The sequence below is a fragment of the Clarias gariepinus genome, chromosome 10 (assembly GCF_024256425.1).
Source record: "Clarias gariepinus isolate MV-2021 ecotype Netherlands chromosome 10, CGAR_prim_01v2, whole genome shotgun sequence".
Taxonomy (NCBI): Eukaryota; Metazoa; Chordata; class Actinopteri; order Siluriformes; family Clariidae; genus Clarias; species Clarias gariepinus.
Window position 1 is genome coordinate 33,698,700 of NC_071109.1, and position 23,438 is coordinate 33,722,137.

General features: G+C 38.9%; 1 protein-coding gene across 2 annotated transcripts in view; it reads left to right on the plus strand.

Annotated features, from left to right (window-relative positions):
* The window catches only part of LOC128531351 (cytosolic carboxypeptidase 4), a 107,325-nt gene that overhangs the window by 31,824 nt on the left and 52,063 nt on the right, over window positions 1–23,438 (plus strand). The window contains exons 3-13 of one of the 2 annotated variants that reach the window (XM_053505160.1): window positions 581–635; window positions 1,936–2,082; window positions 3,195–3,326; window positions 3,962–4,055; window positions 5,501–5,538; window positions 13,023–13,231; window positions 14,104–14,266; window positions 14,931–14,995; window positions 15,497–15,613; window positions 20,402–20,793; window positions 22,126–22,209. In XM_053505160.1, the coding sequence (XP_053361135.1) occupies window positions 581–635; window positions 1,936–2,082; window positions 3,195–3,326; window positions 3,962–4,055; window positions 5,501–5,538; window positions 13,023–13,231; window positions 14,104–14,266; window positions 14,931–14,995; window positions 15,497–15,613; window positions 20,402–20,793; window positions 22,126–22,209 (1,496 nt within the window). Of the gene's footprint in view, window positions 1–580; window positions 636–1,935; window positions 2,083–3,194; window positions 3,327–3,961; window positions 4,056–5,500; window positions 5,539–13,022; window positions 13,232–14,103; window positions 14,267–14,930; window positions 14,996–15,496; window positions 15,614–20,401; window positions 20,794–22,125; window positions 22,210–23,438 lie in introns of those variants that run through there. The other variant, XM_053505161.1, reaches the window with a different exon arrangement.

Genomic DNA, 23,438 nt, shown 5'->3' on the forward strand with positions numbered 1-23,438 from the left:
CCAAGTCAAAATTTATTTAAAAATCTCGCAAATCACGTTACTTGCAATCTGAGGTTTCACTGTAACATGGTGTTTAAATTATATCGAAATCACAGACAGTAGACAGTGTACACTGGGAGATGGTGTTTAATGCGGACTCCAGACACACACACACACACACACACGAAAAGTTCATCACCTCTTTTCATTTTTTATTTCTAAACTGTCTCTTGATTTTATGTGACATTATATCCTACATTTGGCACGAGGTGTGAATCACTCGAAGGTGATTTTCCTTTTGATAACCTGAATTAGATGCAGACACTCGAGCAGTTGCGTAACCTGATGCTGAACACCAGGAACTTTCCTCATGTGACTGATGTCACATTCGCGCTATTACTTCTGAACACAGGCCTGTAAACTCGACACATTTAGCACTGCGTGTCTTTGCTCTATTGAGTTCAAATCACCCTATCCACTCTCATTCAGATCATCTAGGTTCCTCTCTAGGTTCCTCTCCAGGTTTATTCCCAGCAGCAGGTTGTTCTGTGAAGATGTCTGTGATTAATCTCTCTGTGTTACTGATGTTCGCTCTTTACAGAATGCTGGAGACATCGAGAACGTTCTCAAGGTTCTGGATGAGCTTCTCTCTGCAGGTAAGCACACACACACACACACACACACACACACACACACACACACACACACACACACAATGTATGTATTAGGTACACATACATTGACCATATTTAATTTATTTATTTTATCTTATTTCTATTTATTACATACAACTGGCTGTTTTATTTTTTTAAATAAAAAAATTATGGTACAAAAACAAAACTAACAGAAAAATAATTAAAGGTAGTAGCAACACATAAAATAGCAACTACACACATTTTTTATATATCTTTAAATATTATAAAATTTCTCAATCAGTCATGTTACATGTAAATTAGAAGCATATGAGCGACGTGTCAAATGCATACAGTATATTCACATACACGACTAATGATCAACTGATGACTGAGATCAGCTTTGTCTCTTTTATTAAATTTTTTCTCTAATAAACCTTTTTAAAAACATTTTTTAAATGACTTTATGAACATAATAAAGTGAATTATTCATTTGTTCAGGTGAAAAGTGTGTACAGGGATTCGATTCGGGAAGTCCTGGAAGTTCAAACTCGTTTCCTTCAGCAGTAACAAAGTCATTATCTGAGCCTTTGACATTTCCAACTGTTTCACACCAAATACTGAAATTTCACACTCGGAAACCGAACAGGGTTTTTACTGCGATGTGACACGGCACTGATCCTGTAATCTGAAATTAATTTAGCATAAAGTCATTACACAGCATTTTTCTTTTGCCGCCGGCGTTAATCAGGGAACTCTCTCTGCTGAAAGTTTTTAAAATCACCTGCAGAAAGCAGACAATAAGCCGAGACGTCATTAACGCTTCATGCGGATGGAATTTAATTTGGAGTAAATTCATTATGATTTGATAATTAATGATTATTTTTATTTGTTTGAATATTTCACTTTAATTTAAATCTAATTGAATGTTTTTGGCTTAAAAATAAAACATTTTTATTATAACATTTAATAACAGTTATCATTTAGTTAAATAAACTGCTAATTGATTCTTTAATAACAAACTACACCATTTTGCTTACAATTTTTCACTAATAATTTAATTAAATCTATTTGTATGCCTTATTTTTTTTCTTAATTATAGTTAGTTTTAGTTTGAATTTATCTTAAATTATCCTACTTTTGGAATGTTATATATTTTTTTATATATATATATATATATATATATATATATATATATATATATATGCATAAATATTTACAGGATATATTCTTTTGATGCATGTTGTTGCTCAGTTTGTTTTGTGCGTGTGTGTGTGTGTGTGTGTGTGTGTGTGTGTGTGTGTGTGTGTGTGCACTACTGTAGGTACAGATCGACGTATTCACTACATGATCTCTAAAGGAGGAAGTGAAGCTCTTCTCTCGGCCCTGGTGAAAACGGCTCAGCGCTCGACTTCAGACTTCACACTGCTGCTTCCCACGCTGCACCTCCTCGCTAAGGTGGGACACAGAGGTGAGACACGCAGAGAGACAGACAGATAGAGTGGGGGAGAGAAAAAGACATAAAGAGATAAAAAAGAAGACAGAGACAAAGAGAGGGATAAGGACAGATGGAGACACATCAAACATAGAGACAGATGATGACGTGAGAAGTGTGACATAAAGAAAAACAGAAAAAAAGGAGAAAAGAGTGAGAAATAAAGACAAAGAGGGAGAAAGAGAGAATGGAAATAATTTAATATATAGCGTATCACACTAAGCAGATTATTGTGGAAAAGTAATTTCGGTAAAATGTGAAAAACCGATGTACTCTAGATTGTATTTTTTTTACTTATAAAGAGGAAATGTTCGAGCCTTTAGACTTGTTTTAATTTGAATGATTATGGCTTACAGCTTAAGAAAATCCAAAATCCAGTATCTATGGAATAATACATTTCCTAAAACATTTCCTAAGATCAATCAGTTAAAGGATTTACAGATACATAAATGTCCAACTTCTGGAAATTATGTTTGAATTATTGATGTCTAACCCTAGGGCAGTATTAATAAATACACCACTGTATATCACAGGGTGTTATAGTATTGTACAGTATAGTATAATACAGCATACTCCAACATACTTACATACAGCATAGCACAATGTAGCACGGTATGTACAGTACACTGTAGTACACTATTACTATTACATTATGGAATATTATAGTACAATAAAAAAACTTTAGTCCACTATAGCACAGTGAAGTATAGTACAGCATAGTACAGTCTAACTAACTCTATACTAACTCTACTATAGAGTAGTGTGGTTTACTAAAGTATACAGAACCGTGTAAAACAGTCTCATACAGTATATTATAGTAACCTGAGGTACATTATAATACAATAAAGTTTAGTGAAGTATAGTATAATAAAGGAAGGTACATAGTAGTATGGTATATTTTATACAATGTAATATAATACACTTAGTACAGTATAGTCAAGTTTAGTAAAAGGAAAGTACAGTAAAGAATGGTGTAGTGTAAAATAATATAATATAATATAATATAATATAATATAATATAATATAATATAATATAATATAATATAATATAATAATGTAAATGATCTCTGGATCTGATTGATTTCCAGACCGTATGATCGGAGTGAAAGCGGAGGAAGCCAACGCCGTGTTACTGACACTCAGACTTTTACAGCAAAACTCGGAAAATGACAGAAGAGCGGCGGCGTGTCTGTGGGTCATCACCACCTTCTGCTCCTCCGGTGGGTCAATACTCGCTTTATATAAAATACTCTCCGTGTGACGTGTTTAACCGTGTGATGTGTATCGTATCGTATCGTATCGTATCGTATCGTACGGTACCATAGATTCCTTTTATAGAGTTTAAATTTAAAATGGGTTTTAACTTTCCATGACTTGTGCTGTGTTTATAAAGCGTTACTCAAGCCTTTAGAGACTTACAGTATTGTCCCGGAGAAATGTAACCTCACAATAAGCAGCCAGCAAGAAGGCGGAGCTACTCTGTGTTTGTTTTGCTAGAAAATAAATGCTGAGATTAGAATATTCTGTATCGGGATCAACACTGTAAAGGTAAAATACTGGATTTAAATTCTGTGGAAATAAATGAGAAAAATTGTCACTGTGGGACACAGGATAAAGTGTGTGTGTGTGTGTGTGTGTGTGTGTGTGCAATAAATTTTGCTACTAGAATTCACTCGGTGCCGTTATCACTTCATATTTGTTTTCCATCTTTATCTTTTTTAATTTTGGTAAACAAGTGAAAACTGCATCAGTCTGAAATAAAAAGCCTGTCATTTGTTTGAATTTAGCATGTTTGGTAACACACAGTGTGTGTGTGTGTGTGTGTGTGTGTGTGTGTGTGTGTGTGTGTGTTTAGTTTCCACGGCCACACTGTTAGGAGAAAATCGAGCTCTGGATGTTGTGTTTAAACTGATAACACCACCTGCAGAAAAACACACTCGCACAGTCAAGTAAGTATCTCACACGCACACACACACACACACACACACACACACACACACACACACAAACACACACACAAAAAAAAAAAAACATTTAAATTTTAGGCAGGAGCAGCTGTAATGATGGTCCGTGTAACTGGAATTAAATTTGCATTAACAAAATAATGAAAGTTATCCTTATGTTATGTGTGTGTGTGTGTGTGTGTGTGTGTGTGTGTGTGTGTGTGGAAAATTGTTTAACCTGACTTTAATGAAAGGGAACATTCTACTTCCTACATTTTTGTAACTAATTCAATTTGCATTTCCATGTATTTTTAATGTTATTTATTTAAATAAATAATTTTTATTTAAATCAACACTAATCTATTAATATTGGTAGAGTTAATGAATCTCATTAGCATAACTGCACTGATACGCTAGCCCCACTCCGCCATCACAGCGACTCACGCTACAGGCTGTTAGCTCATGAGGTTTTAGCGTAACTCTGCCATTTACGCCAGATGCGAGTCGATAAACGTTGAGTCCCCCAGCCTGCAGTCAGCAGCTGCATGTCTTAGACGTACCTTAGTGAACTGTGCTCCAGGTTCATACAGTATCACCAACCAGCGCTGCCAAGTTTCAGGAACATTTACATCCCGAGTGCATCTAAAAAACCACAGGATTAATTTAAAACTAGTCTGAAGAATTCTGCAATTTGGAAAGGGAGACATTTAACTTTCCAAAAGCGAATATCTGATCCTATCTGTTCCATAACCCCTCCTCTCAATCTTCACAATACAGTATGTCTTAGAAAATAACCAGGTCTGGAGATTATAGACACAAAGTCTGAACTGTCCACTTTCTGGAAATTTAGTTTATATAATATAGATTATTTGGTGTAAAAAGATTTTCGTGGCTGCTTTATAATGATAAAAATAGACCAATCTGGCAACCCTGTCTTTAATAGCTCTGTCAGTGCAGCACGGGGCAGCGTGGATCTCGCCCCAACGGGTCTCAGGCCTCGCTCTTCTTAGCTGCATTTCCCCTCTTTGATCACTAGGGGCAGTAATAACTCTTTGGACATTAAATATGGTACTATTACTGTATTGATGTTTAGAAATGAATAATAATCTTTATTATTAACAAATGTTTATTATTTTTTAACATATTTGAACAAAGAACAAGAACAATACAATGTTTATCTTACATAAAAAAACAAACAAACAGCCAATCAGATGGATGCTTTATTAATTTATTGAAACAAAATTAATTATTGCTATTAATATTTTAATTAAAAAAATGCATTTAATAACCATCATTGTTATGATTTATCAGGTGATTTATAAGCTTAATTGATGATTTCCTTTTAATTGTCATGATGGCTGATTCCTATGTTTAAAGAGATAATTTTAAAAAAATACATTAGTGTTTAATTTTTAAAAACTATTTAAATTTTGGCTTATTATTCCCCACAGGGCCGCCGTCGATGCCTTCGCTGCTCTGTTATCCTCTAGTAAGTTCTTCTCCTTCTCGATGCTTGGCCATATTTTGAGCGTTTCATTATCACACTAATATCCACTCATGCTGTATCAATTAGCGCTGCTGCTGTTAATGGACTTTTAATGAAAGATGGGATGTTTACTGTCGCTTATGAATAATTCAGGGCTGTTAGAAGGGGTTTTAAGGGAAAAAAACTGAAGTGAAAGAAAAAATAAGCACGACAGAACAGATTTATGGACACCTGTTCACACTGCAGAGGTTCTGCATGAAGTCTTGCCACAACTGTGTGTGTGTGTGTGTGTGTGTGTGTGTGTGTTTATATTATACAATATTAGCTCATGTGCATTCATTTTTAGCAACCAACCTCTAATCTCCATTACTCCCCAAAGGGTATCACTGATCACCATTGCTCCCATTAACCCTCACTGATCACCATTACTCCCCACAACCAATTACTGGTCACCATCACTCCCAACAAACAATCACTGATCACCATTACTCCCAACAACCAATCACTGATCACCATTACTCCCAACAACCAATCACTGATCACCATTAATCCCAACAACCAATTACTGATCACCATTACTCCCAACAACCAATTACTGATCACCATTACTCCCAACAACCAATTACTGATCACCATTACTCCCACCAACCAATCACTGATCATCAATACTCCCAACAACCAATCACTAATCCCCATTACTCCCAACAACCAATCACTGATCACCATTACTCCCATTAACCCTCACTGATCACCATTACTCCCAACAAACAATCACTAATCACCATTACTCCCAACAAACAATTACTGATCACCATTACTCCTAACAACCAATCACTGATCACCATTAACTCTCACTGATCACCATTACTCCCAACAACCAATCACTGATCACCATTACTCCCAACAAACAATCACTGATCACCATTACTCCCAACAACCAATCACTGATCACCATTACTCCCAACAACCAATCACTGATCACCATTACTCCCAACAAACAATCACTGATCACCATTACTCCCAACAACCAATCACTGATCACCATTACTCCCAACAACCAATCACTGATCACCATTACTCCCAACAAACAATCACTAATCACCATTACTCCCAACAAACAATCACTGATCACCATCACTCCCAACAAACAATCACTGATCACCATTACTCCGAACAACCAATCACTGATCACCATTACTCCCAACAACCAATCACTGATCACCATTACTCCCAACAACCAATCACTGATCTCCATTACTCCCACCAACCAATCACTGATCACCATTAACCCTCACTGATCACCATTACTCCCAACAACCAATCACTGATCACCATTACTCCCAACAATAACTGATCACCATTACTCCCACCAACCAATCAATGATCACCATTAACCCTCACTGATCACCATTACTCCCAACAAACAATCACTGATCACCATTACTCCCAACAAACAATCACTGATCACCATTACTCCCAACAAACAATCACTGATCACCATTACTCCCAACAACCAATCACTGATCACCATTACTCCTAACAACCAATCACTGATCACCATTAACCCTCACATCACCATACTCCCAACAAACAATTACTAATCACCATTACTCCCAAAAAACAATCACTAATTACCATTACTCCCAACAACCAATCACTGATCACCATTACTCCCAACAACCAATCACTGATCTCCATTACTCCCACCAACCAATCACTAATTACCATTACTCCCAACAACCAATCACTGATCACCATTACTCCCAACAATAACTGATCACCATTACTCCCACCAACCAATCACTAATCACCATTAACCCTCACTGATCACCATTACTCCCAACAAACAATCACTAATCACCATTACTCCCAACAAACAATCACTGATCACCATCACTCCCAACAAACAATCACTGATCACCATTACTCCCAACAACCAATCACTGGTCACCATTACTCCCAACAACCAATCACTGATCACCATTACTCCCAACAAACAATCACTGATCACCATTACTCCCAACAACCAATCACTGGTCACCATTACTCCCAACAACCAATCACTGGTCACCATTACTCCCAACAACCAATCACTGATCACCATTAACCCTCACTGATCACCATACTCCCAACAACCAATCACTGATCACCATTACCCCTAACAACCAATCACTGATCACCATTACTCCCAACAAACAATCACTGATCACCATTACTCCCAACAAACAATCACTGATCACTATTACTCCCAACAACCAATCACTGATCTCCATTACTCCCACCAACCAATCACTGATCACCATTAACTCTCACTGATCACCATTACTCCTAACAACCAATCACTGATCACCTTTACTCCCAACAAACAATTACTAATCACCATTACTCCCAACAAACAATCACTAATTACCATTACTCCCAACAACCAATCACTGATCACCATTACTCCCAACAACCAATCACTAATCACCATTAACCCTCACTGATCACCATTACTCCCAACAAACAATTACTAATCACCATTACTCCCAACAAACAATCACTAATTACCATTACTCCCAACAACCAATCACTGATCTCCATTACTCCCACCAACCAATTACTGATCACCATTACTCCCACCAACCAATCACTAATTACCATTACTCCCAACAACCAATCACTGATCACCATTACTCCCAACAACCAATCACTGATCTCCATTACTCCCACCAACCAATCACTGATCACCATTAACCCTCACTGATCACCATTACTCCCAACAAACAATCACTAATCACCATTACTCCCAACAAACAATTACTGATCACCATTACTCCCAACAACCAATCACTGATCACCATTACTCCCAACAAACAATCACTAATCACCATTACTCCCAACAAACAATTACTGATCACCATTACTCCCAACAACCAATCACTGATCACCATTACTCCCAACAAACAATCACTGATCACCATTACTCCCACCAACCAATCACTGATCACCATTAACCCTCACTGTACACCATTACTCACAACAACCAATTACTGATCACCACTACACCTAACAACCAATCACTGATCACCATTACTCCTAACAACCAATCACTGATCACCTTTACTCCCAACAAACAATTACTAATCACCATTAACCCTCACTGATCACCATACTCCCAACAACCAATCACTGATCACCATTACTCCCAACACTCAATCACTGATCACCATTAACCCTCACCGAACACCATTACTCCCAACAACCAATCACTGATCACCATTACTCCTAACAACCAATCACTGATCACCATTAACTCTCACTGAACACCATTACTCCCACCAACCAATTACTGATCACCATTACTCCCAACAACCAATCACTGATCACCATTACTCACAACAACCAATTACTGATCACCATTACTCCCAACAACCAATCACTGATCACCATTACTCCCAACAAACAATCACTGATCACCATTACTCCCACCAACCAATCACTGATCACCATTAACCCTCACTGATCACCATTACTCACAACAACCAATTACTGATCACCATTACACCTAACAACCAATCACTGATCACCATTACTCCCAACAACCAATCACTGGTCACCATTACTCCCAACAACCAATCACTGATCACCATTAACCCTCACTGATCACCATACTCCCAACAACCAATCACTGATCACCATTACTCCCAACACTCAATCACTGATCACCATTAACCCTCACCGAACACCATTACTCCCAACAACCAATCACTGATCACCATTACTCCTAACAACCAATCACTGATCACCATTAACCCTCACTGAACACCATTACTCCCACCAACCAATTACTGATCACCATTACTCCCAACAACCAATCACTGATCACCATTACTCCCAACAACCAATCACTGATCACCATTACTCCTAACAACCAATCACTGATCACCATTACTCCCAACAACCAATCACTGGTCACCATTACTCCCAACAACCAATCACTGGTCACCATTTCTCCCAACAACCAATCACTGATCACCATTACCCCTCACTGATCACCATACTCCCAACAACCAATCACTGATCTCCATTACTCCCACCAACCAATCACTGATCACCATTAACTCTCACTGATCACCATCACTCCCAACAAACAATCACTGATCACCATTACTCCGAACAACCAATCACTGATCACCATTACTCCCATTAACCCCTTACTGATCACCATTCCTCCCAACAACCAATCCCTGATTTCTGTTTTCCCCTAAGAATAAAACACTGCTTGTATAGTTGTACATTAAAATCACGAGTGTTCACTATTGCTCCTAGTGACTAATCACTTGCTCAGATTATTCTTATTTCGTTCTGTAGTCATAGTTACAGTAATAAAAGAGACTTATTACATCTGTAGGGATTTCCTTCATATCTTTTCCCCGACTTCTCACTACAGCTGCTTCATTTTCTGCTCTTTATGGAAAATAATCGGATTTTATGACTTGACTTCTTCCTAGGACTTAAAGAAACACTTTCATATGCATTGTATTTTGTTCTGATCTCAGATCTTTTTCTGACATTCGTTTCTTATGTTATTTTGTGTATCAGAAAATCAGAAAATTTTCCTTGGTCAGGTTCACCAACGAACATGACAGTTTAATGGTTTTGCAAAGGAGTTTATGTCATGAGTTTATTAAAATAAGTGCACTGTACAGAAAGTAAACTGCCTGTAAGGTGTTGTGGCTGTTGTTTCGTGTCTGGCCTGCAGGGGGAGATGTAACGCTGCTGGATTCAGACTCGGCGTAAAGAACGTTTAAGTGCATGTGATCTGGCGTCCAGTGAAAAGACTGAAAAAAGGGGGAAAAAACGTTGATGTCGTTCAAAAGAGCAAGAGCCACATACGCACACGCACACACACACACACGCACACACTTTTGATGATTCCCATCTCAAGACTTGTATCATGATATTTATTGTATTCTGTATCTCACTGTATCTCACTGTTCCAGAAACAAAACCACAACTCTAATTTATAGTTAGAACTTTTCTTCTTCACCTAAATAAACATGATTAACTTGCTCTGTTCCAACATAAGTGAAGTTCCTAAACCTTTGTCAAAGAAAAAAAAAAATTTGAAAACAGGCAGAAATAAGAAATACGACAACTGAGATCCAAACACATGACGTCAGTGTAGATTCCTGACTGCCACATCTCAGTCTGGTTCCACTCCAAACTTCAGAGGAATCAATGGAACCAAAAGACCCCAAACCTTTATCCAGCATGACGATGCCATGATGTAGGATCTGATAAGCCAGATCCATGGAGACAGTGTGTTACCAGTGTGTGTGTTGGAAGTGTAAGAACCCGAGTGTCCTGCACACAGAGAGCCCTGACTGAACTCAACCCCACTGAACCATCAGTTTCGGCTGAACTGGATGAACTGGAGCCTCCTCGTCATCCTGACATCAGCGCCTGAGCTTAGTAACGCTCCTGTAGAGTGTGTGAATACACACACATCATCAGAGTCACGCTGCAATATCTAGTGTGCAGCCTTCCCAGAAGAGTGGAGCGCAGTATAATGGGAAGAGGAACAGGGTTCAAACAGGGACGTGTGGGTGTGGTCATCGGGGTGCACATAGTTTAGACCAGGCTATACCCTTTTTGTGGGAGTGTTGCTAGGTGTGAATAGTAAATTCCACTTTATGTTCAATAAAATATATACAGTATACTATTTCTTAATTAAGTTGTAAAACCTGGTTTAAAATGGAAGATGATCGACCCTACAGGTTTGCTCTCTTTAAACATCAACGTTTAGGAATTCGTTCAGGGAGCGGGCTTGTATTTCAAAACACTCGTAAACCAAATCTAATTTTTCCATAAGGAATAATGGAAACTCAAATTATTTATTCCACAGCCAAAAAAAAATACATAAAAATAATGAATACAAAATCTAAAGTTAAAATAAAACAAATTAACCTGCACTTTATCTTTAAAAAAGTGAAAATAAATCTCGACAGATTAGTGTTTCCGTTTGTGGGCGCAGGCACAGTGTTTCTATGTAGAGCAGAGAGAAAGAGAGAGAGAGAGTGTGTGTGTGTGTGTGTGTGTGTAAGAGCGAGGGGAGGAGGGGAGGAGGAGTGTGTGCGTGATGGCGAGAGGAGATACACACACACACACACACACACACGTGGTCACAGTGTTATAGTAAATAGTACACACGTGCACGGATGTTGATTATACCAGTAAGTGACGCGCACTAAGACCCAGCAGGGGAGACGATTACCCAGAATTCCACAGCACAAGATAAAGAAAAACCATTGGCTCAGTTGTTATCACATGATACACGGCATCAAAACAAGAAGCGCATGCGTGATACATGATATTCGGTGCTCGTAAACCAAGACTTGTTTTATTTATTAAAAATCGTTGTTTTGCAGAACACTCGCAAACCGCGGTACTCGCAATCCGAGGTTCCACTGTACAACATGATTATGCAAATTAGACAGACTGCTTATTTGCATGCTTCGTCCCTTGATGTCAACACGATTAACTAATTAACCTAGCTGGTTAGCTGAATGCTAGTTAACTCACAGAGTCCTGAGAGGAGAAAAACCGCAGCATGTAGAAGGAAAACAATCTGCACTAAACCGTGCTAAAGAATCGCTACAGTTTTAAGCCCCGCCTTCGTGCTCTAGGATTGGTTTGCATTTCACACTCAGGAAAGATCGAACCAATCACAGATGAGACCAAAATTTTGTAACTAATTATAACACAGAACGTGGAATTTATTAGAAAACAGAGGGAACATACGTCTAACTAATCTAAGCTTGCTAAAATGTTTAGACTTTTTCTGTTTTAAATTTGATTCACAAATAAATAAATAAAAATAAAGATTAAGTCTAAAAAACATACAGTTCATAGATTTGCACAATAAGTTAAAAAAAGATATCATTTATTATATAATTTTTCAAAAAACGTATTTTTCCTGTTTCTTGTCCCATTAGAGATTCAGTATAAACTACCGTCGCTAACTCGAGTCACTGACATATATATATATAGTAAGTCTAAATACAACAACTGGCCTTTGAAGTACTTTATAGCATTTAAAGCTGAGTCAAGATCACACACACACACACACACACACACACACACATGTGTGTGTATAGATGCCAGAGCTGCAGCAGGGGAGTTTTAAAACCCTGGCATTAATATTTCAAAGAGCTGTATTAATGCAGGAGCCTTGCATGTCCACACACACACACACACACACCCACACACACACTGTGTTAGGAGGCATGTCGTGGTGCCTGCACTGAGTGTTAAAGGAGAGTGTTGGTGTTCTGGAGGTTTTTGCGGTGAGATGAGTCACATGACGTTGATTAATTTCCTGCAGCCCTGACACTAGTGCAGCCACTAATCACAGGCTTAATTGAATGCGTTCGGACCAATCAGAGTGCTGGGAACAGTGTGTGTGTGTGTGTGTGTGTAAGGAGACTTTGATTGTGTTTCAGAGGAGAATGTCTGCCTGGCTGTGGGTAAAGGGTTCGTCTCGCGCCTGGTGAGAGTTTATGAAGACTGGCACACACGTGACTCGGGGAACGAGCGCGTCCCGGTGCGCAGGGCGTTCCTCCGCTGCCTGCACAGGGCCGCCAAATCCAGCGCCGGGAGGCACGCCCTCATGTCTGAGGGCGGAGTCGCTGTGCTGTATAACACCACACAGGTACTGCAATGTTTACACACACGCTCACACACACACACACACAGTTTATAGTCTGTATACACACACACACTCAGCAACACTGAGGGCAAAAGTTAGCGTTATATAACTGAATCATCATTCCAGTGTTTCATTTCACTGATTTTACAAATATTATTACAAATACAGTAATTTTTTTATAAATCATAATTAAATAGTTAATTTGTCTTCTGTCATATTTTTGTTATGTGATTATTAAATTGATATAATATTTAAAAAATGCCTTATTCCAATATACCGTATGTTATTAAATGTTTCAGGTATTCCATGTAATAAAATTTTTATTACAGCAGAACCTCATCGTACGAGTTTAATCCGTACCAGAGGCGAGTTCTTAAGATGAAATGTTGTATTGTGAAGCCTATTATCCCATTGAAAATAATGTAAGTGCAGATAATCTGTTCCAGCTGCCCAACTATTACCAAATTTACCAATTGTCAACACTATAATCATATCAAAACAATCAAAACATTTAGTAAAGACATGTAAATAAGATAAAATGTGAAATAAATAGACATTAAACCTCACTTAACCTTAATTTATGATTCCTCTTGGGACCCGCTGGTTTAAAAACCAAACTGAACGCGACTCCGTTTTCTTCTTGCTACCGTCCTTGATAACATTCGCGGTTGCACATGGTGCTACGTCTTCACTAAATCTTATACAAAATGCAAAACAAACACAAAAAAATGCTTCACTTGGCTTCACACTGAGTTGTGAACAGGTCTCGGGTGTCGACTCGGGCGGATGTACGCGTGTCCAGCTCGGTCGCTCATTTTCCTTGACAGGCTCCGGAGACCACTGTGATTGTGATGATTACATGTCGTTGTGTGTAGGCGTGTTTGTCGATGAAGGACTCGGAGTCTCTGGTGGAAAGTGCGGTTCAGCTCATGAGGAAATGTCTCCCGAAACTTCCTCTTCCTTTACGTTCGGATCACAGCACCTTCCACTTCCTGCTTCCTGGAAGCCCAGAGGAGGCCTTGGAGTCCGGGGCCAATGGTAAGTCACGAAAGTGGTCATGTGACTCGACGTGTTCACCACTGATGGACGTCTAACACGGGATTGATTTTGGAAAGAGCGTTTACACCAGTAGTGTTCTGTGTGTGTGTGTGTGTGTGTGTGTGTGTGTGTGTGGTGGCGATAGAGACATCACAGTCAAGTGAGATGAACCTTACCTGTGTGTGTGTGTGTGTGTGTGTGTGTGTGTCCATGTCCGTGAGAGAGAGAGGGGGCGAGTGAGTGAGACCGGGCAGGTTGCCAGGGTAACGGTTGCCGTGCTTCCTTAGCGATGAGTGATGAATAGAGGTGAGTGCGCTGCAGGTGAACTGAGTGCGAGATAAAGTCAGCTCTGTTTAGCATACAGATTAGAGCCAGTCTCGTGGGTTCTCACCTCATTCTGGGGCTCTCGGGTGTGTGTGTTTGTGTGTGTGTGTGTGTGGGGGGGCTTGATATAGAAAAGCACACATACGTACATTTACAGTATTCTATTAAAATGATATAATTTCCTGGGAGTTTTAAAGTATTTTAGACGCGCGAGCTAATCGCCTGCCGTTAGAGCTACAGCTACAGTCTGGGGGAACGAAGGCTGACGTGATGAAAGCTAACATAGCAAAAGCTAACTTTAGTGTGTGTGTGTGTTTCTGATTGGTAATCCTTCCACCAGATGAAAACAATGAAGATGACAGCGATGATGAGCAAGAAAATGAAGAGCCCGAAAACCACGACTACGTGAGTGACTCTCAACATTTCATTCCCGAGACCATTTCCCTGGCCCCGCCCCTTGTCTATTTATGGAACCATAACCTTGGCCCTGACCCTCATATACTGTATAAGTGAATTTTAACACGCTGGAGTGGTTTTAAGACAAAACTTCATCTTTATCCTTTTATCTACTTTTTCCATTTCTCATCTGTGATTCACTCTCCGATTACCGAACAGGGAGTGTATTTGTCTGAGCACCAAAGAAGGACAACTTAGTGTAAACAAGGCGTAAGATACTCAACCTTACAGAATGGGATTTCTTTGTATTAATAAGTTAGACAGAGAGTTCTGCTGTACAGAGACACACAGACATGTACGTGGGCTTCAACCTCAAATAATAATAATAATAATAATAATAATAATAATATCACTGATTACATTAAAGATCAGCAGATTATTATAAACTCTTTATATAGTGATAAAGTGTGTGTTTGTGTGTGTTTGTGTGTGTTTGTGTGTGTGATGCAGGAGGATGACTTGGAGACAGATGTGAGTAAGTTGAAGTCTCAGCCGGATCCGGATCGCCCAAAGGAGCAGCTGGCTCAGTACACACACTTCTGCCCTGAACTCCATCACAACTTCCAGGTAACCGTCAGCTCCGCCTTCTCCACCTTCAGCTCTCCTCCAACCTCCACCTTCCTCACCACATGTGGTACAACAGGCAGTGAATAACAATCACACACACACACACACACACACACACACACCTGTTTCAGATCATAAAGTGATGTATAATTATCTGGAAGCTGATTCCTGAGTGTTGTAGTAACGTCTGGTTCCAGCTGTTTACATTTAGCGAGTGCGTCGTCGTGGTAACAGTCGTCCTGTTATCATTTACACGATGTAAACACTGCGCGTAGACATTTACACCGCCGTAAAGTTTATCATCTGTTAGAGGAAATACACACATCCGTCTGACGTTCCTCAGCTCAGGACATCTCTACACACTGAAGAGCTCATGTACTTCTCTTCACTTATACTGATATAGAACAGAAAACATGAGAGCATGTTCTCAACAAACAAACAAACAAACAAACAAACAAACACAGACAGCTTGTCAGTTAATGTTGAGGAAATGTGTGTATGAAAAGTGCAAATATAAATTTTACAAACTATACTTTAATATTAAATTATATTTACATTTATTTCAATTTATGTTTTTAAAGTAGTTTTTTGTTATTGATATTTACAAAAAATGCAAAAAAAAACATTTTATATAGCCTAAATGATTATTATTATTATTGTTATTATATGACAATATTTGATAAAATACAAAATAAATGATAGATGTTAAAAAATATATATTAATTTATAAAAAATACATTAATTCAATATAAATAATTTAATTATTAATGATATATTTACTATTATTTTTCTTATTGCGTATTTAAATACATATTTTATAATTGCATTTTTTTAAATATACATTTTTAGCATAAATAAACATTTTACACATTTGGTTTAAGATAAAATAAAATAACCATAGGCAGACAAAAACAAACAAACAAACAAACAAACAAACAAACAAACACACAAACAAACAACTCAATAAACAGTTATTATCCTTGGCCTTGGAGAGTCCTGAGAAAACACACATGCCTGTTTTTGTACATTTCTGAAGATTTTAATAAGAGTAATAATAACAGCAACAACAACAACAACAAAAACAACAACAACAACAATAATAATAATAATAATAATAACAACAACTAACCTTTGTTTATTTAATAAACCTAATAAAGATCCCAAAGTGTCTTGGCTAAGACTGACAGCATCAAGGTCACAAACAATATAGTTTATAGATAAATAACACACACACACACACACACACACACACACACACACACACACACACACAGTTATGGTTGATCAGACCTGTCTAAGTGCTGAACTGGACTCTATAACTCTCGCTCTGGGTTTTAATCTGTCCGCGTTTCACACTTATGATGCTCGTGCGGTCAAATTACTCTTTAAATATTTTAAAAGCATCAGAGTGAGCTAAGTGAAGGCTGTGTGTGTGTGTGTGTGTGTGTGTGTGTGTGTCCGTTCTTCCTCCTTCTACAGTATAGTGTATCTGTGGTGCTGTACTGGTTGTGTACGGCGCTACGAGGCTATTCCCGCTCCCAAAGCTAATCACATCACGCCGAGCATCAGGTTCATGATTAACACACGCACACACACACACACACACACACGCACACACAGAGTCTGATGATATAATTGTTATTCATCACCTCTTTTCTCTCTGATAAATAAACACACTGTCGGTTTATAAAATGAAGGATCTGAGAGGTTCAGAAACACCTGATGGGCGTGGCCACTGTCTGGTCACATGACTCAACACGCTAGCGCTCACCCGTGTCCTGTTTAAGCTTGATTAGCATCACTAGTCAACTTTCAGCTTTTTAGTAAAAATTGAAGAATAGTTGATAGTCCACTCAAAAGTTAAATATTAGCCATGTAAAGACTCTCGCAATAGACATCAGTACGAGTGTAAACGCTCCAACCTCTGCTCTGAGTTATAAAGAGTTCTTCTTCTTCCTTTCCCTCTTCTTCCTTCTCCACTTCCTGTTGTTTATTCACGTTCGTACCTCCGGTAACGGATGATCCCCGGGTGCTTCCTCCCACGCCTCTACATCACGACGCCTACGAGACACGCGTACTCCAGGAGTGTAATTAAATCCTCATAACTCTCTACACGTTTGTGCTAATTATAGCCGCTCACACACAGATGAAGAAAGGACAACTCTCTTGTTCATTAGGTGCAAAGATAAGTGTGTTTATTAAAACTGTTAATTCATCATGTGTGTGATGAATTAAACAGCAACAAAGCAAAACACAAATCTTCTCCTGTCCAAACACACATCATAAATCAACAGGTAGTTTACTGTAGAACACAGCGGCCGGAATTCTCCTCTCTGATTGGTCGCATTTATCACAGGTCCCTCCTTAATATTAATACACTGCGGTTTCTATAGTAACAGCTCACTCACTGGAGGGGGTAGTAAGGGACAGGAGTGGAAGGAGTCTCCAGTTTCAGTGCTGTGTTCCAGTCTGGGGTAAAGACGTAAAGCTGTGCTTACTTTGATGAAACATGAACATTTGTTAAAATAAATAAAAAAGTAAAAACTTACAAAAGGACAAAAATAAAAAAGATCAGAAAAAGTGTTTAAACGAAAAAGCCGTGTGTTAAAGACCGGAATAAAGCTGGCAATCAGCTTATATAAAAATAAGGGGAATAAAATAAAAAACGATGTGAGAAATAAAGAATAGGTACTAATAAAAATGTAATTAAATTACTTACTGACAAACAAATAAAAAAGTTGAGAGAATGTTTATGAAAGACAAAATCAATGTGAGAAAAAAGAAATAGAGAAAAAAGGGGGAAAATAACTGACAAACAAATTTAAAAAGGTGAACGTGTGTAAAGACAAAACAATATGAGAAAGAAATAAAGGGAAGAAAAAAACTTTTAAAATATGCTGAACAAAATAAAATTAAAATAAAAGCTAAAACAAAAAAAGATGACAGAAGGTGTGAGAACAAAAAAAGCAAAGTGCAAAAGAAAAATACGAAGAAAGAATAAATTTGAATAAAGTATATTATGGAAATATAACAAACAAACCACAAAAAGTTAAAAAATACAATAGAAATGTGTGTAAGAAGAAAACAATGTGAGCAGGAAAGAAGGACGGAAGAAAACATAAATAACAAACAGATTAAAGCTTTTGATTGTTGATATTGTGAGTTTTTTTGTAAGATGTAAGGAAGGAGTCTCCAGTGTCAGAGTCTCAGCTCCTTTGCAGTTCCTCTGTGTCTCATTAATCTCAGGTGAGAAGAAAGAACATGAGGTTGTTGCTGTAGTACATGATGAGGACGTGATGTGGACATGATGAGGACGTGATGTGGACATGATGAGGACGTGATGTGGACAGGATGTGGACATGATGAGGACGTGATGTGGACTGATGTTAAATGTGAAAACAGTTAAAATGTTTGACGTGTCTCTTGTTAATAAACACGTGTGATGCAGGACATTGCTCTGGTGGAGAGAGGAATAAACCAGACTGGGTGTTGTGCTGTTAGAGGAACATAATCTGTACTTTAACACACACACACACACACACACACACACACACACACAGTGTTGATTAGCTACACACTGATGTGTTTATTACAGTGTTATTACTGTTTAATAGAGTCGTGTACGATCGTGTTCCTGCTCAGGTCGTGTTGCTGATAATATTGTGACAGATGTATAATGTTTATCTTTGGACTGTGTGTGTGTGTGTGTGTGTGTGTGTGTGTGTGTGTGTGTGTGTATAAACCAGACAGCTCCTTTTCTATCCCCACTGACCGGATAAATTCAGCATTACCCTTTCTCACCCCTGTTTAACGCTTGAACAAACACGTCTTCTACAATTTGGCCAGACTGAAGGCCGCAGACGCCGAAACAAACAAACAAACAAACAAACAGAAAAAGACCACAGGGGCCTGAAATCCAACCGGAGTTTTATTTATTTTTTTAGGTGGTTTTTTTTTTTTGGATCTATTAAATCTAAATCTGCACCCATGAGGATTAACGAGGTTGTTATGAGTCCAGAACCCCGAGCCTGGTGTGTGTACTCGGACCCAGGACTCCACCCGACTTCATTATGGTCTCCATGGTGATTAATCCATTTGATTTACAGTTCCCCAAATCCCTCTATTATTTTGATAAATAAAAACAAGGATTTAAGTTGTTTACATTTCTATTCAGATTTTTTTCAGTCTCTAGTTGTTTTTGTGAGAGCAACACGGCAACGATTGATTAATTTCCTTTCTTGGCCTGCCCTGGTCAGAAGTGATTAGTGCAGAGACGGCGTGTTGTTTAAGACGCCATAACGTTATCAGATGTGTGTTCTTACTGAAAGTGCTTCTGTGACTGGGTGTGAATGTGGGTTTAGTCAGACAGCTGCTCTCTCCTCAGTACTGCGGACCGTACAGACCTACTCTCACCCACGCTGAGACACACAGTTAGTGTCATTAACCACTGGACAACACCTGGGACACGCCCACTCATACATATAGTTACACATCACAGTGCTGTTACTGTCTAATATCAGCACTGGTGTGGAATAACGCCGCTTGTCTAATCAGATCACTCGTTTAGAACTAACTGCTGTCCGATAAATATTAATGATTTGTGTTTATTTACAGCTTGTATTTTTTATTGTATCAGTATAATAAGTTGTGTTTTTGTGCTCATGATAAACAAACACAGATTTTTTTTTTATTCTCCATGAATCATCCCCGTCCTTTCAGGATACTTCACGTTTTTCATTCATTCTTTTGGCTCCGCCTCCCTAAACTTTAAATGAACTTCTCTTCCAGGATCTGGACTCGGGTTCAGAGAGAGACGCGAGCTCAGACGATGACGTCAAAGTCCAGGACGGCAAAAAACCTGAAACATACTTTGACGAGCACCTGTCTTTAACTTCGCCTGAAGAGAAGCAGGAAGAGGCGGATCTAAAGGCCAGAGATTTCCATAATCACTTCCTGAACTGCTCAGAAAATCAACCGGAAGCTCGTAACAGCATGTTGGACAGACTCCTGCAGAAGTTTGGTGCTTCCATCCCTCATCACGATCCACGGCTTTACAGCTGCACGGCTACGCGCACCAAATCCATCGCTGCGTTCTCTATTTTAGCTTTTCCGGATTTCTGGGGTCATCTTCCTCCGGCCGGGCCCGAGCGCATGGCTAACAGGAAACCAAACATCCAAAGGTGAAAATCCTCGTCAGTGTTGATTCATTCGCTCTAACAGACGCTCTCACTGTAGTGTAGTGGTTTATATTTAATGCGCTTGCTCTGATATTGTATTGTTGCTATGGTAACAGCTCATTCACAGGTTATAAACAAGTCGAAAGTTTTCCGTAAGAAGAAATGTGTTTGTGTACTGTTAGCGGAAGGAGTCTCCAGTGTCAGTACTTTGTAACAGTCAGATGTCAGAACACGCAAACTCTACACACACAGACCCCGAGGTGGGAATTGAACCCGGACCCTGGAGGTGCGAGATGATGGTGCTAACCACTACGCCACCGCGCCGCCCCGCCTACTTTGCCTCACCAGGGCTCAGCTTTAATAAAAAATAAAAAGTGGTTTTGTGAATGCCGAGCTGTAATCTCTGCTAATCTCTAGTCGTTTGTTTCGCGCTGACCTCCCGAGCGAGTCCTGTGATAAGCTTCTCTCTCATATTTCTCTAATTACTTTAAGCTTCTTTGTCAAAAGTGTTGTGCAATATTATTACTATTTTTTTTTATTATTCCAGAGCAGCTTTCATTTTGTTCTCTCCCGTGTGCGAAGCCGAGATTGTAGCAAAGTGACATTTACTTCAGTCATTTCACAGTTTATTGTGTTCGCTCCAGGCTGAGACATGACGCCGTGTGCTATTAGTGTCATTTTATTCACAAACCGTCGTTTGCAAAAATGAGTTTAAGCAGGAAGCGGCGGAAGGAAGTGACATTTCTAATTCCTCCAGTCTCGAGATAAGTCTACGACTCTGACACTTGTTTATTTATTTATCTATTTATCTATTTATCCCTTATTAATAAAACAGATTTTACATCACTGTAAATGCTCTTCAGTGGACACAATGAGTATATTTTACATATTAGTATTCTTGTTTCCTATAACATCACACAGCCAGGTGCTTTATTCCCCTTATACTACAGCAAGTGAGGACTGACTGAAAGCATCGGATTCTTTATCTGTTTCTCTTTTCTTCTACTACACACTCGGTTCCTCCTCTCACTTACACTATGGCAAGCTGTAACCAGTCGTCTCCTCTCCAGCCTTTCTGTTTTCCCTCTTTAAACATCTCCTCATGGAAAACTTAAACGCTTTTTAAATCTGCTTATTATTGGCTTATTATCGCTGTACACGCCCCCTATGAATCAGAGCTAGCCCATTAACATAAACCACCTGCTCTTCTTTTAGACCTGATGTTATAGAGAATTAATCAACAGCCAATCAGGATCCAGATCTCAGAAGCACTTCGACATAAGATCCCAACCCCTGTACCTAATTCAAGTTGTTCGACGTTACTGTTCGTTTCAGAAAGAAAGTTTTCGAAGACATCCTGCGCCTCCTCTGTCCTGATGACATCATCAACCAAGTCGTTTTTGATGTCGACGACCCCGGGTAATTATAATACTATTAATTTAATTAAATTTTTTTTGTATAGCGCTTTTAATAATTGCCATTATCACAAAGCAGCTTTACACAATAAAAAGAAATTATGGAAGTTTGTATGGAATTCAAATTCAAATTCAAATTCAAATTTTATTTGTCACATACACAAACATACACAGTACGAAATGTAGTGAAATGTATTATACGACTGCTATTGACCCTAAAAGAGAATTAAAGTTTACAAATAAAAAATAAATATAAATAAAAGAATACAATAAAAAAATTAAATAAAAAAAAATTAAATTAAACTAGTAAAAAATAGAACTAAAAATAAAAATAGAAATGTGCTAGAAAAAAATGGAACTAAAAATAAAAATAGAAATATGATATGCATAAAAATAGAAATATACTGTACAAATTGAAATATACTGTACTGGTGTGCAAATATGCATAGAAGAAAGTGTCTTTGTGCAGAGGTTATTAAAGTGTCTTTGTGCACTGGTCCAGGATATAAACGTAAACATGTAGTGTAGTTGTGAAGGTAGGTGTGCAAAGTTATTAAAGTGTCTTTGTGCAATGGTCCAGGATGTAGATGTACAAAATGTAGTGTAGATATGAAGGAAGGTGAGCATGTAATTGTCCATAGTGTTCATGGATGTAAAAGGATTGATAGATTTGATCAATTATGGAAAGATTGTGTTAGTTCGTGGTTGTGGTTGAGAGACCTTATCGCCTGCGGGAAGAAGCTCCTCCTCAGTCTCTCTGTGTTGGCCTTCAAGGAGCGGAATCGCTTCCCAGACCGCAACAGAGTAAACAGTCCGTTATTGGGGTGACTGAGGTCCTTCACGATCTTCCTGGCCTTGGTCCAGCACCGCTTGCTGTAGATCGAGTGCAGGTCATGGAGCATGATGCGGATGATGCGCTCAGCTGATCACACCACCCTCTGTAGAGCTCGTCTGTCCTGCATGGTGCTGTTCCCGAACCAGGTCGTGATATTTCCCGTCAGGATGCTCTCTATGGTGCAGGAGTAGAATTTCCTGAGCACCTTGGAGGGCAGTCTAAAGTCTCTCAAGCGTCTGAGGTGGTAGAGACGCTGCCGGGCCTTTTTTACCACGGTGTTGATGTGACAGGACCATGCCAGGTCCTGCGTGATGTGAACACCGAGGTATCTGAAGCTGTCCACTCTCTCCACTGGGCTCCTGTTGATGACGGGGGTCTGGTAGTTCCTCACCTGCTTT